General features: G+C 42.3%; 1 protein-coding gene across 2 annotated transcripts; it reads left to right on the top strand.

The window, feature by feature from the left end:
• The first annotated feature begins 7,701 nt into the window (after window positions 1–7,701).
• On the top strand, window positions 7,702–13,444 carry LOC147336702 (protein NLRC3-like). Of its 2 annotated transcripts, XM_086285555.1 has the most exons (5): window positions 7,702–7,909; window positions 8,051–9,356; window positions 9,435–9,899; window positions 10,419–10,595; window positions 13,249–13,444. In XM_086285555.1, the coding sequence occupies exons 1-5, from the start codon at window positions 7,702–7,704 to the stop codon at window positions 13,442–13,444; spliced, it is 2,352 nt and encodes a 783-aa protein (XP_086141681.1). The 2 variants fall into 2 exon arrangements, with proteins under 2 accessions (XP_086141681.1, XP_086141682.1); XM_086285556.1 differs by lacking the exons at window positions 10,419–10,595; window positions 13,249–13,444 and having other exon boundaries at window positions 7,777–7,909; window positions 8,051–9,365; window positions 9,417–9,903.
• Window positions 13,445–27,847: the final 14,403 nt, after the last annotated feature.

The raw sequence follows: 27,847 nt of genomic DNA, 5'->3' as shown, positions 1-27,847 counted from the left end.
TCAGGTAATATCAGGGTTCTTATAGGGGTTTGTTCACAATAGTAACTCATGCAGCTATTTTTCAGTCTCACTGACAAAACATTTTACAACATGCTGCATTTTTAATAGTAAACTTCTGTTCAGTGCTTTTCCTGTCACACACTCTTACATGTGTTTTGTCTGCAGCAGCAGCAGATGTGTTGTTGTTGTTAGATTGTATTATCTGTTTAATCTCTTCAACATGGTTTTAGTTTTCTTTGTAAAGTCAGCAGCTCTGTCACTTTTCTCTCACTCCTCTTCTGCTCGACACTCAGCTGACACTCAGTTTCATTTCCACATTCATGAAGTTGTTGTCCAAGCGAATCATAGGCTCCATGATCGGTCAGCAAACTGTGTCCAGGCAGACAGGTTGGATAAGAATAACAGATTTATGTTTGATTACGCCCGTTTCCAATTCAGTTCCAGTCATTCCTGGCCCCAGGAGGTTGATGGGGGTAGGAGATGGGGGGCAGTGGGTTGTAAGCACAATGTAGATGAGTGGAGGCTTAATGTACTTAAACTTCCAGTCACAGTGAATCAGTGTGTGTCAGTGAATGCATCATGTGTGCTTCATGGCTCCATCTAGTGGACTGATAGTAGAAGTAGAGCAGCTGATGGCAGCTTCCTGTGCCTCACACTGCTGTCTGACTGCATTCAGCTGATATTTGGACAGCACACATGATGGAAAGGAGGATTTTGGTTTATGTGCACATGAATGATTTGTGTTTCCTCTGCAGGTGAAGGTAGAAAGTGTGTGTGAGCTGATGTGAATTGAGCAGCATGGATCAGTGTGAGGACAGAGAGGAGGGAGTCCCTCCCTCTAAAAGCACTCTGTGTGGGGAACATGAGAGCCAGACCAAAGCTCAGAGGTGAGATGACCATCTCTAACTGTCCATGACTCTTCTCCATGTCACAGCTCAGCACTCACATCACTGCTCCATCATTATTCACACTCATACCTCTGTGTGTTGTTTTAAAGCCCAGAGCTGTGGGGCGTACCAGGCTCAGCTGGACATAACCCTGAAAATAATCCAGAACCTGGACCTGAACCCAGCTGTGTTTCCTTGAAGAGCAACAGGTCGAAGGATTTTTATATAAACTTTAAAGGCTGTTCTTCTGCTGCTGAGAGGTAATGTGTGTCTAGATGTTGTTCCTGACTCTGTATTTTTGAATAAATCCTCATGTTTAATATCAGCTCAGCTCTTTTTCACACACATTTCTATGTTGGTATGTGAAGCGGTGTGTGTTGGAGTGTTTCCACAAACACAGCAGTCAGAGTGGAAAGAGTGGATGTTGTAGGAGGTGTTTGTGTAGTGAAGAGGCTGAGTGTCTGTAGGACTCCAGCTGCTCCAGCAGGTGTCTCCTTTGTGCTTTGCTTCAAACACAGTGTAGGGAGGAGCTTCCACTCAGGTGTTTCAGGTGTTGCTGGATGGAGGAGGACAAATAGTTTTTCCCTTCAGTGACACTTTAGCAGCTCAATGTTCTGGGAGATGTTTGTCTTTATGAAGGTTTATGAATTCTTGTTCTTACTTTGGTTAAACTGAGCAATACATTTTCCATCTAACATTTAAAGTAAATTTCCAGGTGAATAAAAGATCTGCAGCTGCAGCCTCTGTGATGTTTCACAGTCTGAAAGTAACAGATTCAACCAGAGTTCAAACAAAGGCTTAATATACGTGTGTGTTTGATATAATGCCAACAAGTACAAATAGGTGTTCTTACAGGTCTTAATCACAGAGGTCTGATAAGTCTGGTGACTTTCACACTCAGCAATTTTGCTGCCTTTTATTTTATATTGGCCTTTTTAAAGCCCTTCAAAGTCTCCCACATTCATACAGAGCTTTTAACACCAAACTCCTTTACAGTCCTTCTCCTCTCACACACGATCACACGACTGATTTGTCTGCAGCAGCTGTGTTACTGCTAGTATTTTATTATGTGTGTAATCTCCTCATATTGTTCCTGTGGTTTAGTTTGACTTCCTTCTGCAAACTCAGCTGCTCTGTTGCTGATACACGTCTCCATGAATATGATTGATCAGATGCTGCCAACACCATGTGTTTCATGTGAGCGCTCAGCTGAAACCCTGGGTTGACTTATCGAGTTAATAACAAGCTTCACGTGACTGTGAATGCTAAAGTGAATCCAGATAAAGGAAAGAGACCCTGCTAATGTTGGACTCCCTTCTTAGTGTAGATCCCAGGAGGAAGTTCAACATAGCCATTCTTTGTGCTAGCTCGACCAAACCTGAGACCACAGTGCAGGATAATGATTATCATCTGTCTCTGTCAAGGACATTTAAAATCCACAAATAACAAACATAATTATATTTGATCATTAAAAATATGTTTTCACTTAAAAAAGCATGAGCACACTGGTGGATTACAGAAACATGAAAACTCGTTAACAGTAAAGTTAATTTAGGCGTAAACAAAGTGTCAAACATACTTAAGTAGTAGGACTGATGTTTGTATTAAAATACCCTCTTAAAGCTGAAATACTGATTCAACTTCTTTACTCAAGTAAAGGTAAAAGAGTCCAGGCTCTGAAATGTACTCACAGTATTAAAGTAAAAACTCCATCTTTGAAGGAAATTTCTGCCAGTTTTTGTGCAAAGTTACCTGAATTTCTACCTCCAACATTAATATGAGAAAATTATCTGAACTTTTATTCTAATTAATTTAATCAGCTTGAACATTTTGTAGCACAAAAGTAGAAAAAATCTCCGTTTGCTGTTGCCTGCATTGTAGATGGGCGGCTTTGCCTCAACACCTAAACAGGAAAATGAGTTTAGTCAAGTATTAAAGTGGGATTGAAGAGGTCAGGAAACCAGAGATCAGGTGTTGTGGTGCAGCATGGTCACAAGAATCATTTAGAAATGGGTCGAAATATTTTCTCTTCTAGATTTTTTGCACACAGTTTGATGTGCTGCTGCTCTGAGGTTTACTGCTCTCTGTGTGCTTAGAAAACTGTGAGGTACAAGTAGATTTGACACAAGTTATAGTGGCTGATTTCCATATAACGGTGGAATACAGGGACTTAATCGTTAAGTAAGAAGAAAGTTTGAAGCCTAATCTTGAAAGTAGAGATAGTGTCTGTCTCCTGAATCCAAACTGGAAGCTGGTTCCACAGAAGAGGGGCCTGAAAACTGAAGGCTCTGCCTCCCATTCTACTTTTAAATACTCTAGGAACAACAAGTAGGCCTGCAGAGCGAGAGCGCAGTGCTCTAATAGGGTGATATGGTACTACAAGGTCATTAAGATAAGATGGGGCCTGATTATTTAAGACCTTGAATGTGAGGAGCAGGATTTTGAATTCTGGATTTAACAGAAAGCCAATGAAGGGAAGCCAAAACAGGAGAAATCTGCTCTCTCTTTCTAGTCCCTGTCAGGACTCTTGCTGCAGCATTTTGGATTAGCTGAAGGCTTTTCAGGGAGTTTTTTGGACATCCTGAAAATAATGAATTACAGTCGTCCAGCCTGGAAGTAATAAATGCATGAACTAGTTTTTCAGCATCACTCTGAGACAGGATATTTCTAACTTTAGAGATGTTGCACAAATGGAAGAACGCAGTCTTACATATTTGTTTAATATGTGCGTTGAAGGACATGTCCTGGTCAAAAATGACTCCAAGGTTCCTCACAGCGTTACTGGAGGCCACGGTAATGCCATCCAGAGTAAGAATCTGCTTAGATACCATATTTCTAAGCTTTTCAGGGCCGAGTACAATAACCTCAGTTTGATCTGAATTAAGAAGCAGAAAGCTAGCAGCCATCCAGGTCTTTATGTCTTTAAGACATTCCTGCAGTTTAACTCATTGGTGTGTGTTATCTGGCTTCATGGACAGAGAAGAGCTGGGTGTGCTATGTCTTCTGATGATGCTGCCTTGGTGATTTTAACATCCATGTCTGCTGTGACTCTAAACTTCTGGTCAAGGACTTTTTAAATATTATTGACTCTTTTAACTTGACCCAGTGGGTTACTGGTCCCACTCATGAAAAAGGTCACACACTAGACTTGGAGCTTTCCCACGGGCTGGATGTATGCATCACTGAAATATCTGAGTTGTGCATCTCCGATCATCTTCCTGTGTTGTTCACAGAGATGGGCAGTATCTGATTACTTTTTTCAAGTAACGAGTAAAGTAAGGGATTACTATTGCAAAAACTGTAATTAGATTACCGTTACTTTCCCGTAGGAACTTTTCGTTACTGCGTTACTAAAACCGTGATTTTTTGCGAGAATGTCTCACGACAGTGACATAAGCGAGTGCGCCGTTAGTGACAACAGCTGTGTGCAGATCAACAATGGATCATATATCGAGTGCAGGAGAGAGTATGAGCGTGCAGCGTTTAAAGCGTGGAAGCACTGACCTTACTTTGAGTTTGATTCCATAAAAAGTGACAAAAACATTAGTGTCCGTTGTGCGTGGGAAGAAAACTTCTTTTTACAGCGAAAAAAACCCCTAAACTTCCGAGCAAGCACTGAGTGAGTTATGACGTAATGGGAAACTCACAGAGAAACTCGCGGATTTTTCCATTGACCGCTGCACACCTGCATTAGGGTAAACCTCCGCCTACCCTACTCCTGCTTTACAGGTGAAAATAGAGCAACAGGACCGCTGAGTCTTTGACTTTATTTATTTTCTGCTGTGTTTTACTTGCATCTATTTGAAAGACTGAGTGTAAACACAACAAATATTTTATTTTATGTGCTGGAATGTGTAGAAAATAGGTTTAAATGTTAAACTAATTTATTCAAGTCAGAGAATGTTGCATATAATTAAATTTTTGCTTGATGCATAAAGTTAAAAGATTAAAACTAATAAAACAAGTTTAAAAAAGAGACTTTTCCATTTGATTACATTTTGTATGATGGATTATGCAGAAAAAGTAGAATTGGGCTGAAAGATCTATCGCTTTATTACCTATTCAGGTTGTAAATCGTGTTTTTAAAATGTAACTAAGTAACTAAGTAACTAAGTAACTAATTACTTTTGAAAATAAGTAATCAGTAAAGTAACGGGATTACTTTTTTGGGGAAGTAATCAGTAATTAGTTACTGATTACTTTTTTCAAGTAACTTGACCAACACTGGTTGTTCACTCTAACTATGCGCTGCTCGGTAGATAAGCCATGCGCCTCAGTGCGTAAAAAGCGAGCGCTTAATGCTCTAACAGCGCCGCTTTTTCTGCTGCCTTTATGGACTCTGGAATAATGAACTCCAGCTGTTAAAGTGTTGAGGACCTTTCGGACTTTCTTCTTTCTACCTGCACTGATATTTTGGTCTCTATTGCTCCGTTCAGGACTCTGCGCGCTAAGCATTTATCAGAGCTGTGGTTGAATGAACATACGCGCTCCCTTAGACGTTACTGTAGACGCGCTGAAAGGAGATGGAAAAAGGACAGATTGTATGTTTCTCTACAGATTTTAAGGACTTTCTGTCTTTCTGCTCACCAAGAAGCTGTAAAAACTGCAGACACAGTTTGTCTTAAACTTAGTGTCAGTAAATAGTCACAGGCCTCAGGTACTTTTTAATGTACTCAATTGTTTTTTTCGTTGACGTGATAATGTCGGAGTCATTTCTTCACCAAGTATTTGTGATGATTTTTTAGCATTTTTAACAACAAGCTTCTATCTATTAGGGCTCTTGTCTCGCCGACTGCTGCCTCAGATCCGAGTCTTTCTCCTGTGTGCTCAGCTGTCTTAGAGCAGTTTGATCCCGTCTCCCTTAATGACTTGACTGCAGTAGTTTGTAACATAAGATCATCACACTGCCCCTCTGATTGTCGCCCCCCAACTACTCTTTCAAGGATTGTCAGGTTGGAGATCGGCCTATAATTAGCTAAGACAGCTGGGTCTAGGGATGCTTTTTAAGTAAAGGTTTAACTACAGCCAGCTAGGGATGGGTACCGTTTAGATTTGAAAACCTGCTAAATCAGAATCAGTTGCTGATGATGGCTTTTTTCTTTGACATTAATCACATATAGTCTTAACTCAAAGTGAACATAGACTTGATTGAAGTAACTCAGATCAGCCAATTCAAAATGCTAATTCAATCAACTCTGAGTTCATGGCTAGACTCAGTTTGTTGGCCCTGCACCTTAAAACTATTCCCTGTTTGTCCCTCATGTTTTTTGGATATTGTTTTCACATCTTATGTCACGGCTAGCGGGGCAAGCCATGTTGAATTTAATAAAGGACCCAAGATGCCGACACTGCTGTGAAGTGAGTGAGCTTTATTGAAACAGTGAAGTGCAGTGGAGATGGCCTGTGCAGAAGCTAAGATAACCTCTACTGAAAAACTAAAAAACTAACCTGAAACCTTAAACGGAGACACGGAGAGATAACACAGACGAACCAGCAACAAGCAGGAGAAAACAAAGGGCTCATATACACAAAAGAGCCATCAGGGAATGAGAAAAGGGAGACACAGCAGGATTCATTGGACATAACCAGACAAGGGGAAGCAAAAGTAGACACACTAACATAGGACATGGCACTGTCAAAATAAAACAGGAAGTGAACACAGAGACACAATACTAACACAGTACAGAGGGAACACAGAAACCAAAACCTCAGAACTAGGAAATCTTAATCAGAATGAAATTGTAACAAAAGACAAGAACAATCAAAACAAAACTACTGAGTCCACAGACTCGGGACATACATCGGCTCAAACTGTGGTCATAAATATTTTGTACTTGTAAATCAGACTGTGTAGTTGTGAACTGAGTTTTGTAACATTGTGAATCAAAATATCTGAAAAGTTTATGTTTTTGCGTTCATTAATTTGTGTGTGTAAAAATGTAAAAAATATAATAAATGTAAGAAACATTAGAACTACTTTTGCTGACACAAAGTTTGGCGAGCACTGCAAGTTGTCACTTTAAACCAGTCACTGATATAAAGAGAGCACCTTATTCCAGGGTATCTGAGCATGGAGGGAAAGCTTTATGCAGGAGATGGTAAGAGCTGTTGGGACTAAAGAAACTGAGCAGAAAACTACAGACATCTGGAAACTGAGTTGTTAATTCTCAGTGGGATCAGCAGGACTAGCAAAGCTTCACCATGACAGTCATCTGATTGACTGAACCCATCCAAACATCACTTCATGGACCTTTAGCTTGTGTCTGTGTGTGGACAGACATAACATGAGCTAATTATACATTACTCCTCCACAGAGTGGACCAGCAGAGAGCAGAGGTTTCCACTGGTCAGCCTGCACAGCAACATCAAACACACCTGGACTATGTGGTTATGGTTTGTAGTACTACGTTTACATTTGTTCTTTTCAGTCACCTCTATGCTGCACTTTGTGGACCAGAGGATTGTCAGTGTGTCCAACATAAATCAGAGTTTAGGCTCCATGATGTCAGTCAGATTGGGGTGACTGTAGCTCAGGAGGTGAGCAGGTCAGCTACTAGTCAGAAGGTTTGTGAATCAAACCCTGGCTGGCAAATGTACTGGGTAACGTACTAAACCCAAGCTGCCCTCTGATGCATCCATCAGAGTGTGAAAGAAAGTATTTAAGCATAGAACAATGTGCTTGGTTGAATGAGGCATGTTGTATAAAATGCTTTGTGTGCACAGAGTATCAAAGAGAGCTATATAAGAACCAGTCCATTTACCACTGGGTAATTCATATAGTCTTCTTTTCCAGCGGCTGGAGGACAACATCACCATGTTTGTGAAGAACGAGCTGAAGAAGATCCAGAAGCTTCTGAGTCCAGATCCCCCAGAAACTTTAAAGAGCCAGATGGAGGATGAGGAGATGTTTGAAGGTGAGGATGAAGATGAAAGAAAGAGCTGCAGAGAAGCATTTCTGAAGATCACACTCCACTTCTTGAGGAGACTTAAGCAGCATGAGATGGCTGACCATCTGCAGAGCAGTAAGAGAATTTCTCTAAAGACTGAATATTGATCTTTCCTAATGGCTCAAGAAATGGACCAATAGACATTCATCCTTTCAGGGTACTGAAAGGCTATGATATTTATTATATAATATTTTTTTCTGAATTTCTTATTTTCAGAAATATTTGCTTCACTCCGTAAACGTGAACTTAAAGCCCAACTGAAGAAGAAGTTCGAGTGTGTGTTTGAGGGCATCACTAAAGCAGGAAGCCCAACCCTCCTGAATCAGATCTACACAGAGCTCTACATCACAGAGGGAGGGACTGCAGAGGTCAATGAGGAACATGAGGTCAGACAGATTGAAACAGCATCCAGGAAACCAGACAGACCAGAAACAACAATCAGACAAGAAGACATCTTTAAAGCCTCACCTGGAAGAGATGAACCAATCAGAACAGTGCTGACAAAGGGAGTGGCTGGCATTGGGAAAACAGTCTTAACACAGAAATACAGCCTGGACTGGGCTGAAGACAAAGCCAACCAGGACATCCAGTTCATATTTCCATTCACTTTCAGAGAGCTGAATGTGCTGAAAGAGGAAAAGTTCAGCTTGGTGGAACTTGTTCATCACTTCTTTAATCAAACTAACGAATCAGGAATCTGCAGGCTTGAAGACTTCCAGGTTGTGTTCATACTTGATGGTCTGGATGAGTGTCGACTTAATTTGGACTTCAACAAAACTAAAATCCTGACAGAAACCAGAAAGTCCACCTCATTGGATGAGCTGCTGACAAACCTCATCAGAGGGAACCTGCTCCCTTCTGCTCGCCTCTGGATAACAACACGACCTGCAGCAGCCAATCAGATCCCTCCTCAGCGTGTCGACATGGTGACAGAGGTGAGAGGGTTCACTGACCCACAGAAGGAGGAGTACTTCAGGAAGAGATTCAGAGATGAAGAGCAGGCCAGCAGGATCATCTCCCACATCAAGAAAGCTCGAAGCCTCCACATCATGTGTCACATCCCAGTCTTCTGCTGGATCACTGCTACAGTTCTGGAGGATGTGCTGGAAACCAGAGAGGGAGGAGAGCTGCCCAACACCCTGACTGAGATGTACATCCACTTCCTGGTGGTTCAGGCCAAAGTGAAGAGGATCAAATATGATGGAGGATCTGAGACAGATCCACACTGGAGTCCAGAGAGCAGGAAGATGATTGAGTCACTGGGAAAACTGGCTTTTGATCAGCTGCAGAAAGGAAACCTGATCTTCTATGAACCAGACCTGACAGAGTGTGGCATCGATATCAGAGCAGCCTCAGTGTACTCAGGAGTGTTCACACAGATCTTTAAAGAGGAGAAACAACTGTACCAGGACAAGGTGTTCTGCTTTGTTCATCTCAGTGTTCAGGAGTTTCTGGCTGCTCTTCATGTCCACCTGACCTTCATCGACTCTGAACTCAATCTGCTGGAAGAACAACAAACAACGTCCTTGTGGTCTAAATTATTTGATAAACCAAAACTCCAATCTCTCTACCAGAGTGCGAGGAAGGTGTTTCAAACAAGAAAATCTTCAGAGAAATACTTCTACCAGTGTGCTGTGGACAAGGCCTTACAGAGCCCCAATGGACACCTGGACTTGTTCCTTCGTTTTCTCTTGGGTCTGAAGACCAATCAAACTCATTTGCAAGGCCTGATGACACAGACAGGAAGTAGCTCACAGACCAATCAAGAAGCAGTTCAGTACATCAAGGAGAAGCTCAGTGAGAATCTGTCTGCAGAGAAAAGCATCAATCTGTTTCACTGTCTGAATGAACTGAATGATCGTTCTCTAGTGGAGGAGATCCAACAGTCCCTGAGTTCAGGACGTCTCTCCACAGATAAACTGTCTCCTGCTCAGTGGTCAGCTCTGGTCTTCATCTTACTGTCATCAGAAAAAGATCTGGATGTGTTTGACCTGCAGAAATACTTTGCTTCAGAGGAGGCTCTTCTGAGGCTGCTGCCAGTGGTCAAAGCCGCTAAAAAAGTTCTGTAAGTTATGAAGTTTTTATTATTTAATTTGGTTGGTTTGTTATGGAAAAACACACTGCCATCAACTTCTGTTTTGTTTTTGTCAAAATCACTGTAATATAATCACTGTACCTTTATATACACGTGACTTGTATTAATGCTGCTGCCCTCTTGTGGCTAAAGTGTAATTATGTTATTGTTATTAGGGAGGATTTGAGAGTAACATGCCAAGTGAGTCAGCACCTTTGCTTTAGCTTAAAAAATCCAAATTCTTACGTCATCAGTTATAGTTGCATGTATTCATTATCATAATTTAACCTTTAATATTGATGTCTTAAATTTATTTTGATTAAACTAGCAATAATTTTATGGTTGTATTAAATAAATACATCATTAATGAATTATTTATTTTAGTAATTAATTAAAAAATATATATTGATAATGAATTATCAGTTAATGTCATTTAAAATAATTCATTATTTATTTATGTACAATTCAAATTAGTTAATTACATATTTAATCAATTATTGGTTTATACAGATTGAGGGGCTGTGGTTTGTCAGAGATCAGCTGTGATTATCTGGCAGCAGCACTGAAGTCCAACCCCTCCCATCTGAGAGAGCTGGACCTGAGCTACAACAAAAAGCTGCAGGATTCAGGAGTGAAGCATCTGTGTGGTTTCCTGGAGAGTCCAGGATGTGGACTTGAAACTCTGAGGTCAGTCAGCATGTTTTAGTTGTGCTGAGATGAATATGATGTGAAAGTTGTGCTGACACTAAACTGCAGACATCAGGCTGATATTATACTGATCCACACTGAGGATCTTCATGGTAAAGTCTGTTTTCTTCTTCTCTGGTTTAGTCCATTGACTGCAGCAGAACAATGTTCACATTTCAAACAGTGAGACTCAACGTATGGCCCGCGGCCCACACGTGGCCTGCCCACCTTTCCTGATTCAGAGAGAGGGGACCCTGATTAACTGTGTAGTGTTCTTCCTCACAGTTCTAAGTATCAGACACAACAATGAATAATCCACAGCTGACTGTCTTTAGCAGGTCAAAGGTCACGGCACACAGCAGACAGTGGGAAATATTATAATTCTGATCATTTATCAGCACATATCCATATGTATAAAAACAAAGCTGACACTGTGAGACTTGATCAGAGGTGTGATCATCACAGCAGAGGCCTTTGTGTCAAAGTCACTGAGGATCAAACAGAAACACATGAAGCAGATTTTCCTGTTCTGGCTTTTTATAGCTGATAGGTTTGTAGCTTGTACCTAACCGCTGGAACGTTGAAGACAATATAATTACACTGCAAAGCAAGACACAAGTAGGCAATATTCTTCATGTTTCTCTTGCACGGGAGAAAACCGGACAGAGTGCCGTTCCTTCACTTGACCCCAGTTGCTCTCGTCCGTTCTCCCGTACCACTGCCCTTTTATTGAGGTTACATGAATATGCATAGGTTCATTAACATATGACGTCTACATACAAACAAAGAGTACCTTGCCTGTGTGTGTGTGTGTGGTGGGTGTGTGTGTGTGGTACTGCTGATCAAAGGGTCATAAAAGCACACAAGCAACATCCTTGGTCAGGAAGAGGGTAGACCCCCCCTCATCCTAGATAACACCGTGAGGAAGTCCAGCAGTTCATTTATAAACAAAAGCACTTAGACTAGAACAGATGTAACTATGTTAATCCTACCATAACACAATTAAACACTTTCCCATGCTCCCAGGATGTAGGTGTGCATTCCAGTGTGGAATACACACCAAGCCTCTGTAGCCTGTTAAAGATCACACAACTTATCACTACACAATTGATTATACACCTCTAAGCATCTATGGTTAAATATTTCTAAGCATAAATGACAATCAACAATACAAACTCTAACAATAGCAGATAACCTTCAAAATATTCTGCAGTCCATCAAAAACTGAAGCAAACCATGAATCAACATGTGAACATGAGCTGATGCTGCTGAAGGGAAGCAAAGTTACAGAGGTTTGATTACAGACAAAGCTGAGAGTTTGTAATCTGTCATCATTTTAAAAGGTTTAAATTTCTTCAGTATTGAACAGCAGAAATGAGGCTTTGTTTTCGGAGGCCGACAGCAGTGAACACAACAGCAGACTGGTGCGTAATAAGCAGTGAATAATGCAGGAAACAGATTTTTGAAGGTAAACTGTTCTTGAAGTACACTGAGAGAGAGAGAGCTGTGCAGGAAGTAAACGTCAAAGTCAGAGAGAATTCATGACGATGTTCATCAAACGTAAAGCGTAGTTTGGATCTTCTTCTGCTGCTGGTTCAGTCAGTTTTGGTTGGAGAGAGATGAAACCTGCAGCTTCAGGATCTGTGAGCTGTCCACTTTCAGCCCCGACGGCGTGTCCGTGTACGTGCCGTCGAGTGAAAGATCCACGCTCTGTGTTTCCATCTTTGTGTGTTTAGCTGCTCTCATTTACTGTTTTATCTTCTAATGCTGGGTAATGTCAGCTGGTCCATGTGCAGCTGGCTGTGAGGCTCAGGGAGCGTCTACAAAGTGCAACACTGAAAGAACATCATCCATAAATGTTGAGTAATAACTGGACTCTCATACAGCGACACTCAAATGCCTTTAAACATCAGCTTATCCTGCTGATCCAAGTCCAACACTGAGTTTGTGAAAACATGTTTGTCAGTCATTTTGTTTGGTTTCTGAGGAAAATGATTCAATAACTTGCTGCTAATACACAACATTTCAACATATTTCCTCATAACCCTCTTTTGTCTGACCATTTGATCCCGTTTGAATTTGCAATAAAGGATCCACAGAGTTTGGTGACAATAATGACAGTAGATGTTTGTGTGAAAGTGCTGGAAGCAAATGAGTGTGTGATGTTCTTTCAGTGTTGCACTTTGTAGATGCTCCCTGAGCACTGGTCTCACAGTGGTCTCACACTGCACATAGAGACCAGTGTTGTTAGTCCAGGTCAGAAGATGACTTGTTGGAATGAAAATGAGCTTGTAGTTTGTCTGCTTTAATAATGTGACTGGAAAAAGGTGTTGGACTTCAAATATGTCCATTTCTTTCACACTTCACCTTTAAAAATGAAGCCTTGTGGTTCCTGGAAGGAAAAACACGACTTTTTCAAGTCTTTGTCCTGTTTTTATGAGAAATGTACGACTTTAATGTGAAACATTCAGAGTTTTTTTCTCTTGTTGTGTTTGTTTGAAGCTGCTTCCTGTTGGCTTCAGCTGTTTGGAGTTTCCATTTTCTAAACTTCTACATTCTGAACCTTCTTCAGCTCTGAACAGATGATGAAACACTGAATGATTTCAAGCTCACACTTTGTCTAATAAACTTACATCTTTCATTCTTTATACAGATTGGAGAGCTGTGGTTTGTCAGAGATCAGCTGTGATTATCTGGCAGCAGCACTGAAGTCCAACCCCTCCCATCTGAGACAGCTGGACCTGAGCCTGAACAACAAGCTGCAGGATTCAGGAGTGAAGCATCTGTGTGGTTTCCTGGAGAGTCCAGGATGTGGACTTGAAACTCTGAGGTCAGTCAGCATGTTTTAGTTGTGCTGAGATGAATATGATGTGAAAGTTGTGCTGACACTAAACTGCAGCCATCAGGCTGATATTATACTGATCCACACTGAGGATCTTCATGGTAAAGTCTGTTTTCTTCTTCTCTGGTTTAGTCCATTGACTGCAGCAGAACAATGTTCACATTTCAAACAGTGAGACTCAACGTATGGCCCGCGGCCCACACGCGGCCTGCCCACCTTTCCTGATTCAGAGAGAGGGGACCCTGATTAACTGTGTAGTGTTCTTCCTCACAGTTCTAAGTATCAGACACAACAATGAATAATCCACAGCTGACTGTCTTTAGCAGGTCAAAGGTCACGGCACACAGCAGACAGTGGGAAATATTATAATTCTGATCATTTATCAGCACATATCCATATGTATAAAAACAAAGCTGACACTGTGAGACTTGATCAGAGGTGTGATCATCACAGCAGAGGCCTTTGTGTCAAAGTCACTGAGGATCAAACAGAAACACATGAAGCAGATTTTCCTGTTCTGGCTTTTTATAGCAGATAACCTTCAAAATATTCTGCAGTCCATCAAAAACTGAAGCAAACCATGAATCAACATGTGAACATGAGCTGATGCTGCTGAAGTGAAGCAAAGTTACAGAGGTTTGATTACAGACACAGCTGAGAGTTTGTAATCTGTCATCATTTTAAAAGGTTTAAATTTCTTCAGTATTGAACAGCAGAAACGAGGCTTTGTTTTCAGAGGCCGACAGCAGTGAACACAACAGCAGACTGGTGCGTAATAAGCAGTGAATAATGCAGGAAACAGATTTTTGAAGGTAAACTGTTCTTGAAGTACACTGAGAGAGAGAGAGCTGTGCAGGAAGTAAACGTCAAAGTCAGAGAGAATTCATGACGATGTTCATCAAACGTAAAGCGTAGTTTGGATCTTCTTCTGCTGCTGGTTCAGTCAGTTTTGGTTGGAGACAGATGAAACCTGCAGCTTCAGGATCTGTGAGCCGTCCACTTTCAGCCCCGACGGCGTGTCCGTGTACGTGCCGTCGAGTGAAAGATCCACGCTCTGTGTTTCCATCTTTGTGTGTTTAGCTGCTCTCATTTACTGTTTTATCCTCTAATGCTGGGTAATGTCAGCTGGTCCATGTGCAGCTGGCTGTGAGGCTCAGGGAGCATCTACAAAGTGCAACACTGAAAGAACATCATCCATAAATATTGAGTAATAACTGGACTCTCATACAGCGAGACTCAAATGCCTTTAAACATCAGCTTATCCTGCTGATCCAAGTCCAACACTGAGTTTGTAAAAACATGTTTGTCAATCATTTTGTTTGGTTTCTGAGGAAAATGATTCAATAACTTGCTGCTAATACACAACATTTCATCATATTTCCTCATAACCCTCTTTTGTCTGACCATTTGATCCCATTTGAATTTGCAATAAAGGATCCACAGAGTTTGGTGACAATAATGACAGTAGATGTTTGTGTGAAAGTGCTGGAAGCAAATGAGTGTGTGATGTTCTTTCAGTGTTGCACTTTGTAGACGCTCCCTGAGCACTGGTCTCACAGCCAGCTGCACATAGAGACCAGTGTTGTTAGTCCAGGTCAGAAGATGACTTGTTGGAATGAAAAAGAGCTTGTAGTTTGTCTGCTTTAATAATGTGACTGGAAAAAGGTGTTGGACTTCAAATATGTCCATTTCTTTCACACTTCACCTTTAAAAGTGAAGCCTTGTGGTTCCTGGAAGGAAAAACACGACTTTTTCAAGTCTTTGTCCTGTTTTTATGAGAAATGTACGACTTTAATGTGAAACATTCAGAGTTTTTTCTCTTGTTGTGTTTGTTTGAAGCTGCTTCCTGTTGGCTTCAGCTGTTTGGAGTTTCCATTTTCTAAACGTCTACATTCTGAACCTTCTTCAGCTCTGAACAGATGATGAAACACTGAATGATTTCAAGATCACACTTTGTCTAATAAACTTACATCTTTCATTCTTTATACAGATTGATGGGCTGTGGTTTGTCAGAGATCAGCTGTGATTATCTGGCAGCAGCACTGAAGTCCAACCCCTCCCATCTGAGACAGCTGGACCTGTGGGGAAACAACCTGACGGATCAAGATGTGAAGCAGCTGTCTGATCTTCAGCAGAGTCCAGACTACAGACTGGAGACTCTGGTGTAAGTAGAGTGATGGAGTGAGTGGGTGGTGCTGTCAGCAGTATTGTACTAAACACAGTCAGTATGAAACAAAGATCCAGTGTTTCCTGTAAAGCTGCAGTTTCTCAGTGAAGCTGTGAGAGGAGAATGGTGACAGGCTTCAGGATTGGACACAAACACTTCCTGTTTCTGACCTTTATGGTCACCATAGTAACGGCTGACACGCTCTGATCAATCACTGTCAACAGCCAATCAGCTCTCTGAACAAAGCAGCACGCAGACCAATGACTGCATTCATTTCCAAGTTTAAAGCAGTGAAGAACACAGTCTGTAGGTGAGGAAGAATTTAGTGAGAGCAGATGTTTGGATGGAATTCCTCCAGTTAACAGCTGGAACCGTCCATCTGGATTGTTGGGCTTGTTGTTGAGGTTCCTACAGAGCTCAGTGTAACACCCCTTTCAACACTTGGGATACAGATTTAAATGGTTACCTGTGTGTTGGGCCAATAGCTGAGGTTCGACCACTGGAGCAGAGTGGATGACTAATGAAACGCTCTGAGAACTTGGTTTGATCAATTTGTATTCACAATTAAAGAATCTCACATACATACAATGAAAACAATAACAGTACATGAAAGGAAAAATTGGGCCCAAGTCATGGAAAATAATAAACAAAACACACATTTGATTTGACTCAGTCTCTCTCTCGTGTCCGCCGACACCCTTAAGTGTGAGTCAAGCAATGAGGATTCTCTTTGCGGGATGTGCAAAGGAGGAATGACGTGCAAATCTGTCCTACCACTTAAGTAGAGTTTGTACAGTTCACGGTTCGTCCAAAGAATTTAGTTCTCTTCTTAAAACAATCATCTCAAGGATCCTGGAGGGGTGGCTCGCCATCTTTGGACTGGATCATCACTGAACTGTACTCCCAAGTAAAAAAACCTGACCTGTATAACACAGTCAGAATAACATTCAAAAATCTATATTTAGTCATTTATACATATCCTTTCTTATGTTTCGTTCATACATACTAACAAATTTACATTTTACCTTTCCAGTATACAGAAAGAACGACAGAATATTCCAAAACATAGACAATGATAACTTCTTACCAAAGTAACCAATAAAATGGGCTCTCCTGGAGCTTCAAAATGGCGATGGTGAAACGTTGTAGTACAACTACAAAGAAACATAACCCCATTTTTTTTAAACTGTATTCTCCTCACAATGAACACAATTAAGGATTGATATAGCAACATATCAACATCTATAGCATACATATAACTTACAACTTTTACATGCATCATCATAGGAAGCTAACAAACTCTAACATACAGTTTAATCCTCACAATCACACATGTACAGCCACATGGCTAATAGCAATAGCCGCGATAGCCGCTAGCATGTCATAGTGGCTTAAACTCACAATATTCTTGTTCACAACAAATTAACTCACCCAGAAGAATCCGAGCAGTTACAAACTCCTTTCTGGTTAACAACAATTTCCAGATAGCTTATTTCCACCGTACAGAGGCGGAGCCAGACATTTGAAACACCTGGGGCTTAGCCCAAAGAGTAGTATGCATGTGGGATTTTTTTTATTTTTTATTTTTGGGGGGGGGGGGGTAGAAATGACTGAAAGATTAATAGGCTCTGTTCAAAAAAGAATGACTTCATATAGGGAAAAGTATATATCACATGTGCAGGACACCTTAAACTAGTTTTTTAATTAAGCAGCAAGGCAGAACAAGGTCAGGGCTGTATCAAGACACGAGGACTAAACCCCAATTCAACCAGACCCAGAACTGATCCAGAATTAAAACAGGACTACAACAGTTCAAAATCAGGACTACTGAGGACTTAACCAAGACAGAACCACAATCAGAACTAGATGATAGCACTAAAAATCATCATAGACCTGCACTACACTTATTTTTTTAATTCTACCAAAGTCCACTATTTAGATTGAGAAAAGTTTATATAATTATTGAGCCTTGTTGTGCATAGAAATATACTGAACAACATACAAAGCATAATATATAAAATAACATTTACCTGAGTTTTTTCTTTGAAAGAACCCTCGAATGTCCATTCTTATATTTCAGTACATAACTGAAACCGATTTAGTCGGGGAGGGTAAGAACTGAAAATATGAAATAAACACACGTAAGCTAAGACTCTCTAAAAAAAATAGCATTTGTTCGGCTTTTCATTTCGCCATTTGTTGATTCACTTGAAGAGCAAGTAACGTAATATTGGTCAAGTGATCAGTTTCATATCAATCTTTCGTGATGCACCGTCATATTTACATTATTTGTATGGTACGAATGATTTGCTTTGGTACCTGGTCAAACTTAAGCTCTCCTTAGTATGGCTGGCTCCGTCTCTCCAACAGCGCACTCACTGCTGGCAGCAGCTGCCCCGCCCCCTCGCTCAGTCGCTTAGTGCCTGAGCTTGGATCATACCAATATCAGGGGGGGATTCACGCACAGTCGTAAATTCCCACAGTGTGCACTATGTGCTTTGAATATTGTGTGTACTTTTTGTTTTATACAGTTGTCAGCCAGGCATCTAACTATGAAAAAATTACACTCCAAAAGACCCCGGGCTTCTGACAAAACAACCCGGGCTTAAGCCCCGTAAGCCACCCCCACGCTCCGCCCCTGCCACCGTACAATCCGACTGATTAAAAGCAACCACGCTTTCCACTTGGAAAAAACTGACTTTTCTTCCTCTCCCTCTTTCCTGATATCCGTAGCTGCTATGCAGTGAACGGCAGGAGGCGGTACTTCCCCCTGTATACTTCAAGGACCATCAGGACATTATAGACATCTTCTATTTTATTAATTCTCAACAAAATAATTTAACTTAATAAAACTTAACAGTGAACTCAAAATACTAACATCACTCATAACACACTAAAACCCTTAGTAACTCTCCAGGGTTACATCAGAGCGGACACACCAAGGTTCTTCTAATGAATGAAAGTCCAAACTCAAACTAGGAGGGAAAAACATTTTCAGCAACTTCAATAAAAATCCAAAGATTAGAAAAAGTGAAGCAACAATGAGTCCTAGTACAGTCCCAGCACTGAAGTCCCTGCTGCTCTTTATACTGGATGTGCTGCATCACTGACTGACAGCTGATGAAGAGTCTCTGGAAACACTCGTTTATCTCCTCTGCTCTTCCTTCTTCTCTCTGCAGGTGGAGGTGATGATGGTAAACAGGACGGTGTGTGTGCTGAGAGAGGAGGAGCTGTGTCCTGATGATCCAGAGAGGTTGAAGCAGCAGCAGCTTGTGTGTAGAGACGCTCTGACTGGGCCATGTTACTGGGAGGTGGAGAGGAGAGCTTCATCCAGCAGTGACTGACAGAGGAATGAGAAGAAGTGCAGATGACTGTCAGTGCTGCAGAGTGAACTGCTCTGAGAACAGCTCCACTGTCAGACACAATGTAGAGTCCAGCATCATCCCTGTGTGTCCCTTTGGATCTGACAGAGGATCATCAGTGTATCTGGACTGCTCTGCTGCTGCTCTGTCCTTCTATAGTCTCTGCACAGTCTCTGTCTGACTCTGGCTTCAGACCCTCCTGGATCAAACTCACCTGGAAAGACTTTCAAACATCACTCAATAGATTTGAATACAGAATATATTTGATATATACTGTAGATGTACTGTAGAGTTGCAGTTTGTCACTTGTAAATACAGTCTGTGAGCAGCTGTGAGCTGAAAGATCTTTCTAGAAACACGAAATGTTTTCACTCTTCTGTTGCTTTTTCATATATTTCCACAACATTAATATTGATCCCACCTGTCTCACCTGTTTCATGCTTTTATACATAACAACAGGACACGTGTGATCTGAGCGCTGCTGTGGTTGCTGTGCTGCACGTCTTCATTTAGATAACAGAGACATCTAGTGGTTCAGAGGGAGAACTGCAGGAGGTGGAGCTGTGTTTTAGCATGGAAAACTTTTTATCTTTTAGACGCAGATACAAATATGACAAGTATCAGTGTGAGATACAAAAGGTCACATCAGTCAGCAGAGGGAACAGTGATCACACAGCAATGTAAGAATAGAAACATAACAGTGAATCTGGACATGTATACAGATGGAAGCAAACAAACAGGATGTAACACTACATTAAAGCCACAAATGGGAAGAAAACAAAGCCAAAGGAAAATATATTTGATCTCAGGAATCCAAATCAGATGCTTTAGAGCAGGGGTCGGCAACCCTGGGCACGTGTGTCACAGCTGGCAAGCGAAGGGTTAACTGATGGCACGACCATAGCTGGACTGGCCATCGGGCATACTGATGGTGATTTTTCGTTTTTATGGGCCAATGATGTTTTTTTATTTTCTTGTAACGGTATAAACAATGGAAGGTGGCCGATTGGCCGGATGCTGGTCGATGTGTAAAAATAAGTCAGTTGTTTGGTGGTGGCTATGGCGGAGCTTCCACAGAGGCAGCAGGTGGATGAGGGAAAGGGGAGGCAGGAGGAGCAGAGACCCGAGGCGGCCGCCGGTCCGAGTGTCAGGTGAACTGAACTTCAGGTAAGAAGTTATGACCTGCAGTCTATCTGGGTCAGATATAAACCAAGTTTAGGTGGAGTTTATTTTCATTGTGCTGACTTTTTACAGTCAGTTACAATAACTCGTACTGCTACTAGCTAGCATGACGGAGTTTCTATACTGCTGGGTGGTGCTATGATGTTACTGATAGTGAACTTTACAGTGGCTTACAAAAGTATTCGGCCCCTTGAACTTTCCCACATTTTGTCACATTACAGCCACAAACATGATTCAATGTTATTGGAATTCCACGTGAAAGACCAACACAAAGTGGAACGAAAATCTTTATATATATATATATATATATATATATATATATATATATATATATATATATATATATATATTTATTTATTATATTATTATATTATATTATAATATTATAATAATATTATATTATATATTATATTATAATATTATAATAATATTACATTATATATATATATATATATTTACAGTGATGCTAAATAATCCAAACAACAATAAATCCCCAGTGCGTTCCCGACTCTGACATGTCCTCTTGCCAGTGTTAGTGTTCTTTGTCTCCGCTCCTCAGTGTCTGAGCACCCCGTGCTCGCTGCCCTCTCGTCTCCACACTCCTCCTGGGGAATAACAAAGAGGCAGCCGTCAGCAACGCCACAATGCAGCAGACTAACCTTAACTAACTCGCCAAGAGACTAACGTGAAGTTACGCAATGATCCAGCATCGGAGACAGCTCCACCACACTCCTAAGTAGCTCCTCTGACGAGGCTTGATCAGCTGCAGGTGTGAGTAATTCCAGCGGCGGAGCCAGACATTGTATACAACCGGGGCTTAGCCCTAAAGGGTAATACGCGCGCGGGGGGTTGGAAATGACAAAAAAACCTGCTGTAAAGTTGAAGATTTATTAGGCTGTGTTGTAAGCTTAAAAAAAAGAAAGAAAACTTAATATGAGAAAAAAATATCACATATGTAGCTTAAAAACTGTTTTCTACTTAAACAGCAAGGCAGAACAAAATTAGGGCTGTTTCAAGATACGGGGACTAAACCCCATTTCAACCACACCCAGAACTGATCCGGAATGAAAACAGTAGAATAACAGTTCAAAATCAGGATTACTTTAGGACTTAACCAACAAAGAACCAAAATCAAAACTAGATGACAGTAGTAGAGATGGACCGATCCGATATTACGTATCGGTCTGATACTGACCTAAATTACTGGATCGGATATCGGAGAAAAATAAAAAATGTAATCCGATCCATTAAATATCACGAAAGCACCTCACAAAACTTGCAACACGCCGTAACTCACCTCAGAACGTTAGCACGTTGGAGCAGTATGCATCACGTGATAGAGCGGCTGTGGCATGCGGGACCTGTCGGTGGTCTGGATAGCATTTGGAGCTTAGCTACCAACCCGGCATTTCATCTCCAACAAAGTTATCCCGAGAGAAGTAAAGCAAGTGTGTAAGTCTATCTCTGAATGTTTGTAAAGCATTCTTGCGTTAATCAGAATCAGAATCAGAATCAGAATACTTTATTGATCCCTGGGGGAAATTATTTTTTGTTACAGTGCTCCATTATAATCCAACATTAAGACAAGACAGACAATACACTAACTAAGAATAGTACAATATATACATATATATACATACATACATACATAAGTCACTCATAAATAAATAGCTTTTAAGCTTAACAAGTGACTGCCTCTGCTTGCTGCTACTTCAATCATGAAACTGCTTAATGATCAGCTGATCGGCTTTTCTGTCGCGAGTCCGTCTCTCTTGTTTGTTTTTGGCCCACTTTGCACCAGAAAGAGGAAACCAGCAGCTGAACAACAGCAGCACGTTTAAGCTTGATAAGCTTTTGTTAGAATTTATTTAATATTACTTTCTACACCAGGATCTTTTTCTATGTAGCTGACGGCTGGTAACTGTGCAGGGGCGGATCTAGCAAAGTTTAGCCAGGGGGGCCGATAGGGCATTAACAGGGAAAAGGGGGCACAAAGACAGACTTTTCTTTCTTATTCTCATTTAAAATGTCTAGCTTTTAATAAATAATTATCCAAATCTTACACCCAAAGTTTTAATTTGATGTAAAATGAATAGAAGTCAATTACTGTATATAGTAACTATTAAGTCTAATATATATACCCTAGTAAGCTATAGTACTTTTTCCTTTGGGAAGGTACCATCTGTGCAGTCTGCAATTTTGTTGAAGAAAGATGTTGATTCTATTTAATATTCCTTGAAAAATAATTGATTTCTGTGCATTTTTTTCACACTGCATCAAATTAAGGTTGATTACGTCGATTAAGCATCATGAGGTGGAGCGTGACGGGTGGTTCCCTATTTTTTATTTATTTATTTTTGTTGTTGCTGGGAGTTGGAACCCTATTAGTTAGGTTGCTTAATATTTACGCTAAGTACTGTTTAAAATACCAGAATAGGGAGGATGGTGTAGGTTTAAGTTTATTAGATTGATCAGTATTGCTGAACTATGAAATATTTTTTTTTGCATACAGGTATAACAGAATAGCTTTAGTGTAGTTGTTGTTTTAAACTTGAGTATGAACTTATACAAAATGCAGCAAGATATTTAAAAAAAACAGTTTTGTTGATTAAAAAACACTATATCGGATTCATATCGGTATCGGCAGATATCCAAATTTATGATATCGGTATCGGTATCGGACATAAAAAAGTGGTATTGTGCCATCTCTAGACAGTAGCACTGAAAATCATCACAGATCTGCACTACACTGACAACACCTCTTTATTGTGGTAACATGAGATTGTATCTTCGAAGCTTGAGTTTTGCAAACCTATCAATGACATTTTCAGGGTCAACATTATCCAAGTACTCCTTTTCAATAGATAATATGGCCAAATCATTCAGCCTCTCTTGTCCCATGGTTCTCCTTAGCCACATGTGGAGACGACGCAAGGCACTAAAAGAGCGCTCACAGCTGCAGCTACTGACAGGAATGGTTAGTGCAATTCTAAAGATGACCTTCAGAGTTGGGAACATGTCCTCGTCAAGCAAGTGGAAGGCAGTTGTGATGTCGCAAATGTCCTCTTTTTCCATTTTTCTTTTCATGAAGTTTTTTGCCACAACAAGTTCTTCAGGCTTTATCGTGACATGGTAGTGTGCCGCAATGGGTTTTAAGGCATCTTCGGAAAGGAATGTTGGGGAGGATGGATTGCATGCCTGAATGCCCTCCATTATTTTCTGTCCTACCGCAGAAAATCTGTCTGCTAGCTCCTGCAACATTCGGTCCAAACAAGGAAAGAATATCTCTGCTAAACTCTGCTGAGCTTGTGAGATTTGGTGTTGCACCACAGCTGGACTCAAGTACAAATCCTTCAAGTCTTTTCTGTTTGTGTCGTGCCCCCTGAGCAATCTGGATGTTGTAGCTTCCACAAATGTCCATGGCCTTCTCAAATATTTCCTCAGCAGCAGCCTCTGTGCGCAGTTTACTTAGTGTATCAACTACCGACATCTTGTACTCCACAGCTTTGCCCATGTCTAGCCTTTCTCCCTGCAGGTAGCGGTGCAGGCCTTCAGTGGTGCCAAGCAGCTGTGAGAACATGATTAACATGTACACAGTCTTGGGTTTTGACAGCTTGGACAAGATCCCTTTAGCAATAGGAGTGTTTGTGGCTTCGAGAGTTGCTAAAACTGCAGAAATGTTGTTGAGAAGGGCTTTGATGGAATTTACTTGGCAGGCCCATCTTGTGTTAGAGAGCTGAACAAGCTCAGATGCAAACAGTCCAAGGTCCTTTTGCAGTTCCTTAGACTTTGTATGGTTTACCAGGGAGGTGTTAAAAAATGTGTAGACATTTTCCTTTTTTTTTTTTTTTTGGTTCTTTAGCCATCAGAATTGTTGTCTGAAGACCAACAAGGATATCCAATGGATTTACTTTGCCAAATGGATCTTCGTGGCATTGCCGTATTGGTCCATTTGGTCGATCTTTGTTTTTATTATATTTTATTTTCAGATGTTACAGACGGGACAGACATCAGTGAGGGATAGGAAAGGGAGAAAGAAAGAGGAAGGAAAGGAAAAACAGAAGGGGAGAGGGACAGTGAGAAAGGGGGGGAGAAAAAAAATAAAAATCTCCTGGATCACCTGTTGAGAGAAGAATAGAAGACAAGCAAAAAAACAAAAAAAAAAACAAAGCAACATACTAAACACAACACCATCGCATTAATCTAGCTAAGTGTAAACAGCAGTAAATACTAAATATTCAATGTTGTTGTGCAGCACGCAGGACAGATGTGCTTCGAAGTAGTAGCCAAGAAGGGTGTAATTTAAGTCTACGAGCAGTGAACACCCGTGTGCATACCTGTGTGGATCAGCGTGCTTGTATTCCAAAGGTTTCTCCATGTAACGATCTGCTAGGGAGTGTGGGGGGGGCACAGCCCCGTCCTCCAGGGTATGAAGCAGGTATGGAGGAGATCAAAACTCCAGACATCCAGAGGCCCCCAGAACACAAGAGACCATGGAAAACCAACAGAGGGGCAGCCGCGCCACTGTCCCAGCAAGAGCTGAGGAGAGTCCCAGATGAGGGTTCACTCAGCAGCCGCGGAGCAGAAGCCAGGGGGAGTTGCAGTGACGCGCCCGTGAGCTCCGCCGGCAGCCAGCTGTGCCTGAGTGACCGAGCCCCAGGCCGAGAGGCCGGGGGCACCCCACCTCCGAAGTGGTCCGAGCGAGCCCCAGGTTCCAGGCCCCGATAAGCGGCCGCCAAGGAGTGAGCCGGTGTGTACCCGGACGCCCACCCCCAGACACAAAGAACCACCAACGCACCGACACCTGAGGGAGTCCGCCACTGGCAGGGGAAGTGGTGGTGGGTGGAGATAGGCCTCCAAACCTTGGAGGGCCTGAGGTGTCCCCAGAGAGGTGGTGTCTGATACCCAACCTGACATATAGACACAGACATACAGGCACACACAGACACAAACATCCATTCCCCCCCTCATGCTCTCATGTGCACTCACTCCACACTCAACCAACGTGGAGACAGACATAAAGAGACGCTGTACACACGATCACACTCCCCAAGCGTACTCTACAAACCGGGTCTAGGTACCCTTGCCCCTGGAGGGGGGAACTGCAACCAGACCCAGGTGGTGTTACCCTTTTCCCTGCGGTGGGGAGAGGCAGACCACCCCGACTCCGTAGCAGCAGGGAGGCCCCACACTCCAGACCGCAGTCGGACGGCCAACTCCTCCTAGCCCTCCTGCTCCAGCAGGCCGCAGAGAATGGGGGTGGGAGAAGACTCCAAACCTCCCTCCACCCGCTCATTGTAGTGTTGATGCATGTGTGTTCTAAGGTGCAATTAAAAGCCAGGAGGGCATGGAGCTACCTGCCAGAGAGCAGCAGGTAAGCGCATAGTCCCTCCTGATAGCCCTCAATGTCTACGTGTATTTAAAATTGAGAGGTGGGCAACGACGCCAGGGGTGAGGTGTACACCCTGATGGTAATATGGACTCGGTGATTGTGCCCACCCCCAAGATCCTATATGTATGTGTAATGAGAGTGTGAATAATGTGAATGTCTAAGTTGTGGGATAAAATTGAGGCAGAGGCAGCCGGAAGGGGACAGAGGGGGGGGGGGGGGGTAGCCTCCTCTGCACCCTGGTGACATACCCCTACTCCAAGGCCCTGCATGTGTGGGTGGTTGTGGTGGAGCGGGAAGAGGGAGGCAGCTGGAGATGGGGAGGGAAGGAAGGGAGGGGCAGGTAACCCCTCCCTGGGGCCAGCTCCCCCGCTGACCCCAGTAGGCACTCCCACACTCCGCGACCCGCCAGGGAAAGAGGGCCCAGGCCCATCCAGACCGGGGCCCAGTGCAGCAGCGCCTCCCGGCCCCACAGAGCCCGGGACAGTTCACCTAACCCCACCACAGAGAAAACTGCACCCACCCCACCATCCACTCATCTTCCAGACTACATAAGACAGTAAACGCCCAGGCTGAGATCTTCCTCCACCTCTCCTGTATCTCCCCCTCCTGCAGAGAGAGTCCCTGAAGAGAGGAAAGCTCCTGCAGATGTGACCATCTCCCCCACCAGTTGAAGAGCCCCCCAGGTGGCTCGACGCACCGGCGGCACCCTGCTCCAGGGCTGGGCCCCCATGCACCCACCCGCCCACAACCCCGGCAACACACCAACCAGGACCCAAGCCCCCGAGGCCCGGCCCGGGCCCCAGCCCGGAGACGGAGCGCCCCCAGAACCTCACGCCCATCCCGGACCCACCCAGGGGCAGCCAAGCTACCAGGTCAGTAACCCACGTCCGTCAGCACAGACCCTCCCCTAGCCCCGCTGCACGCAGCCGCGAGGAAACAGTCACCTGAGAGCCAACAGAGCCCCCACCCGGACATGACCGCTACCCCGGGTTGAGCCCCCCAAGGAAGATGCCTCCGGGGAACCCCCCGACGCCCTAAGCCTGTCCCTACCCCCACACCAATCACAACAGTGAAGGCGGGACCAAACTATGACCCCCCACCCCCACCAGGTGATGGAGCTGATAAAAGGAGCCCAGAGCAATTGATCTGATGTGGTGGCAGAGGCTGTATCAAGACTAATGTAATCTAATAGATAATTTCTATATTGGTTAGAATTAAGATTATTTTTATTTTTCCAGTTCATGAGGACTGTTTTCTTGGCTATGCATAGGGCAGTGAAAACCATATGGGCTATATTCTTTTCTGAAGTGACATTATCTAAGCTGCCCAACAAACACACTAAGGGGGAAGTTGGAATGGTACATTTCAGACACTTTGATAAGTCTTAACATATCTCGCGTCAAAACTTTTGCACTGGTGGACAGAACCAAAGAGCGTGGATGTAATTGTCTGGTGTATTGCCTTGACAGTGTGAGCAGTTGTTGGAGGATGTAAAGCCCATCTTGAACATCCGATGACCTGTATAGTGCACTCTATGTAGTATTTTGTATTGTATTAATTGCAGACTGGGATTTTTAATTAATTTAAAGGTTTTTAAGCAAATCTCAGACCAGAAGTTTTGGTCTAAGCTGACTGATAAATCTGCTTCCCACTTTGCAATAGGAAGGGATATTGATTCATCTAATTTAGAAAGTGTTCTGTATATTTTAGATAATAATTTGGGGGATTTAAGAGTAAGAAAATGTGCCGCACTTAGTGGTGTTTGTAATTCAACTTGACTGAGGTTAAATTTCTTTTTTACTATGGATTTAATTTGTTGATATTCTAAAAATCTTGTCTTGTTGATCCCATATTGTGCAACTAGTCTGTCAAATGGAATAAATTCTGTTCCCTCTAATATATGTTCTAAGTATTTAATTCCTTTACAACTCCATTCTGGGAAATTAATCATATTATTGTTTTGTAATATGTCAGGGTTATTCCAGATAGGTGTACGTTTGCATGGAATTAATGAAGACTCCGTTATTTTTAGAAACTCCCACCATGCTGTCAGAGAAAAGCTGATGTTGATACTTTTAAAGCATTCATGTCTTTTGATGTTTGAGCTAATAAATGGTAGGTCTGAAATCTCTAGATCCTTGCATAGTGCCTGTTCAACATCTAGCCAGGGCTCAACTAAGAAGGTATGTTTTAACCATTCTGAGATGAACTGAAGCCTGTTGGCTAAGAAGTATTGGTAAAAATTAGGCAGATCTAATCCTCCTCTATCCTTGGTTCTTTGTAGCGTTTTTAAGCTGATACGCGGGG

The sequence above is a fragment of the Aulonocara sp. 'chitande type north' Nkhata Bay genome, linkage group LG3 (genome assembly GCF_057382095.1).
Source record: "Aulonocara sp. 'chitande type north' Nkhata Bay isolate Kocher_YH1m ecotype deep benthic linkage group LG3, A_spYH_male_GT1.1, whole genome shotgun sequence".
Classification (NCBI taxonomy): domain Eukaryota; kingdom Metazoa; phylum Chordata; class Actinopteri; order Cichliformes; family Cichlidae; genus Aulonocara; species Aulonocara sp. 'chitande type north' Nkhata Bay.
Note: the sequence above shows the minus strand (reverse complement) of the source record. Positions and strands in the feature narration are given on the sequence as shown.

Coding starts and splice junctions, on each gene's coding strand:
- LOC147336702 (XM_086285555.1), top strand. CDS start 7,702: ATGTTTGTGAAGAACGAGCTGAAGAAGATCCAGAAGCTTCTGAGTCCA. Junction 9,357..9,434: donor CTGGAAGAACAACAAACAAC/GTCCTTGTGGTC, acceptor GTTTCAAACAAG/AAAATCTTCAGAGAAATACT. Junction 10,596..13,248: donor TGTGGACTTGAAACTCTGAG/GTCAGTCAGCAT, acceptor TTCTTTATACAG/ATTGGAGAGCTGTGGTTTGT.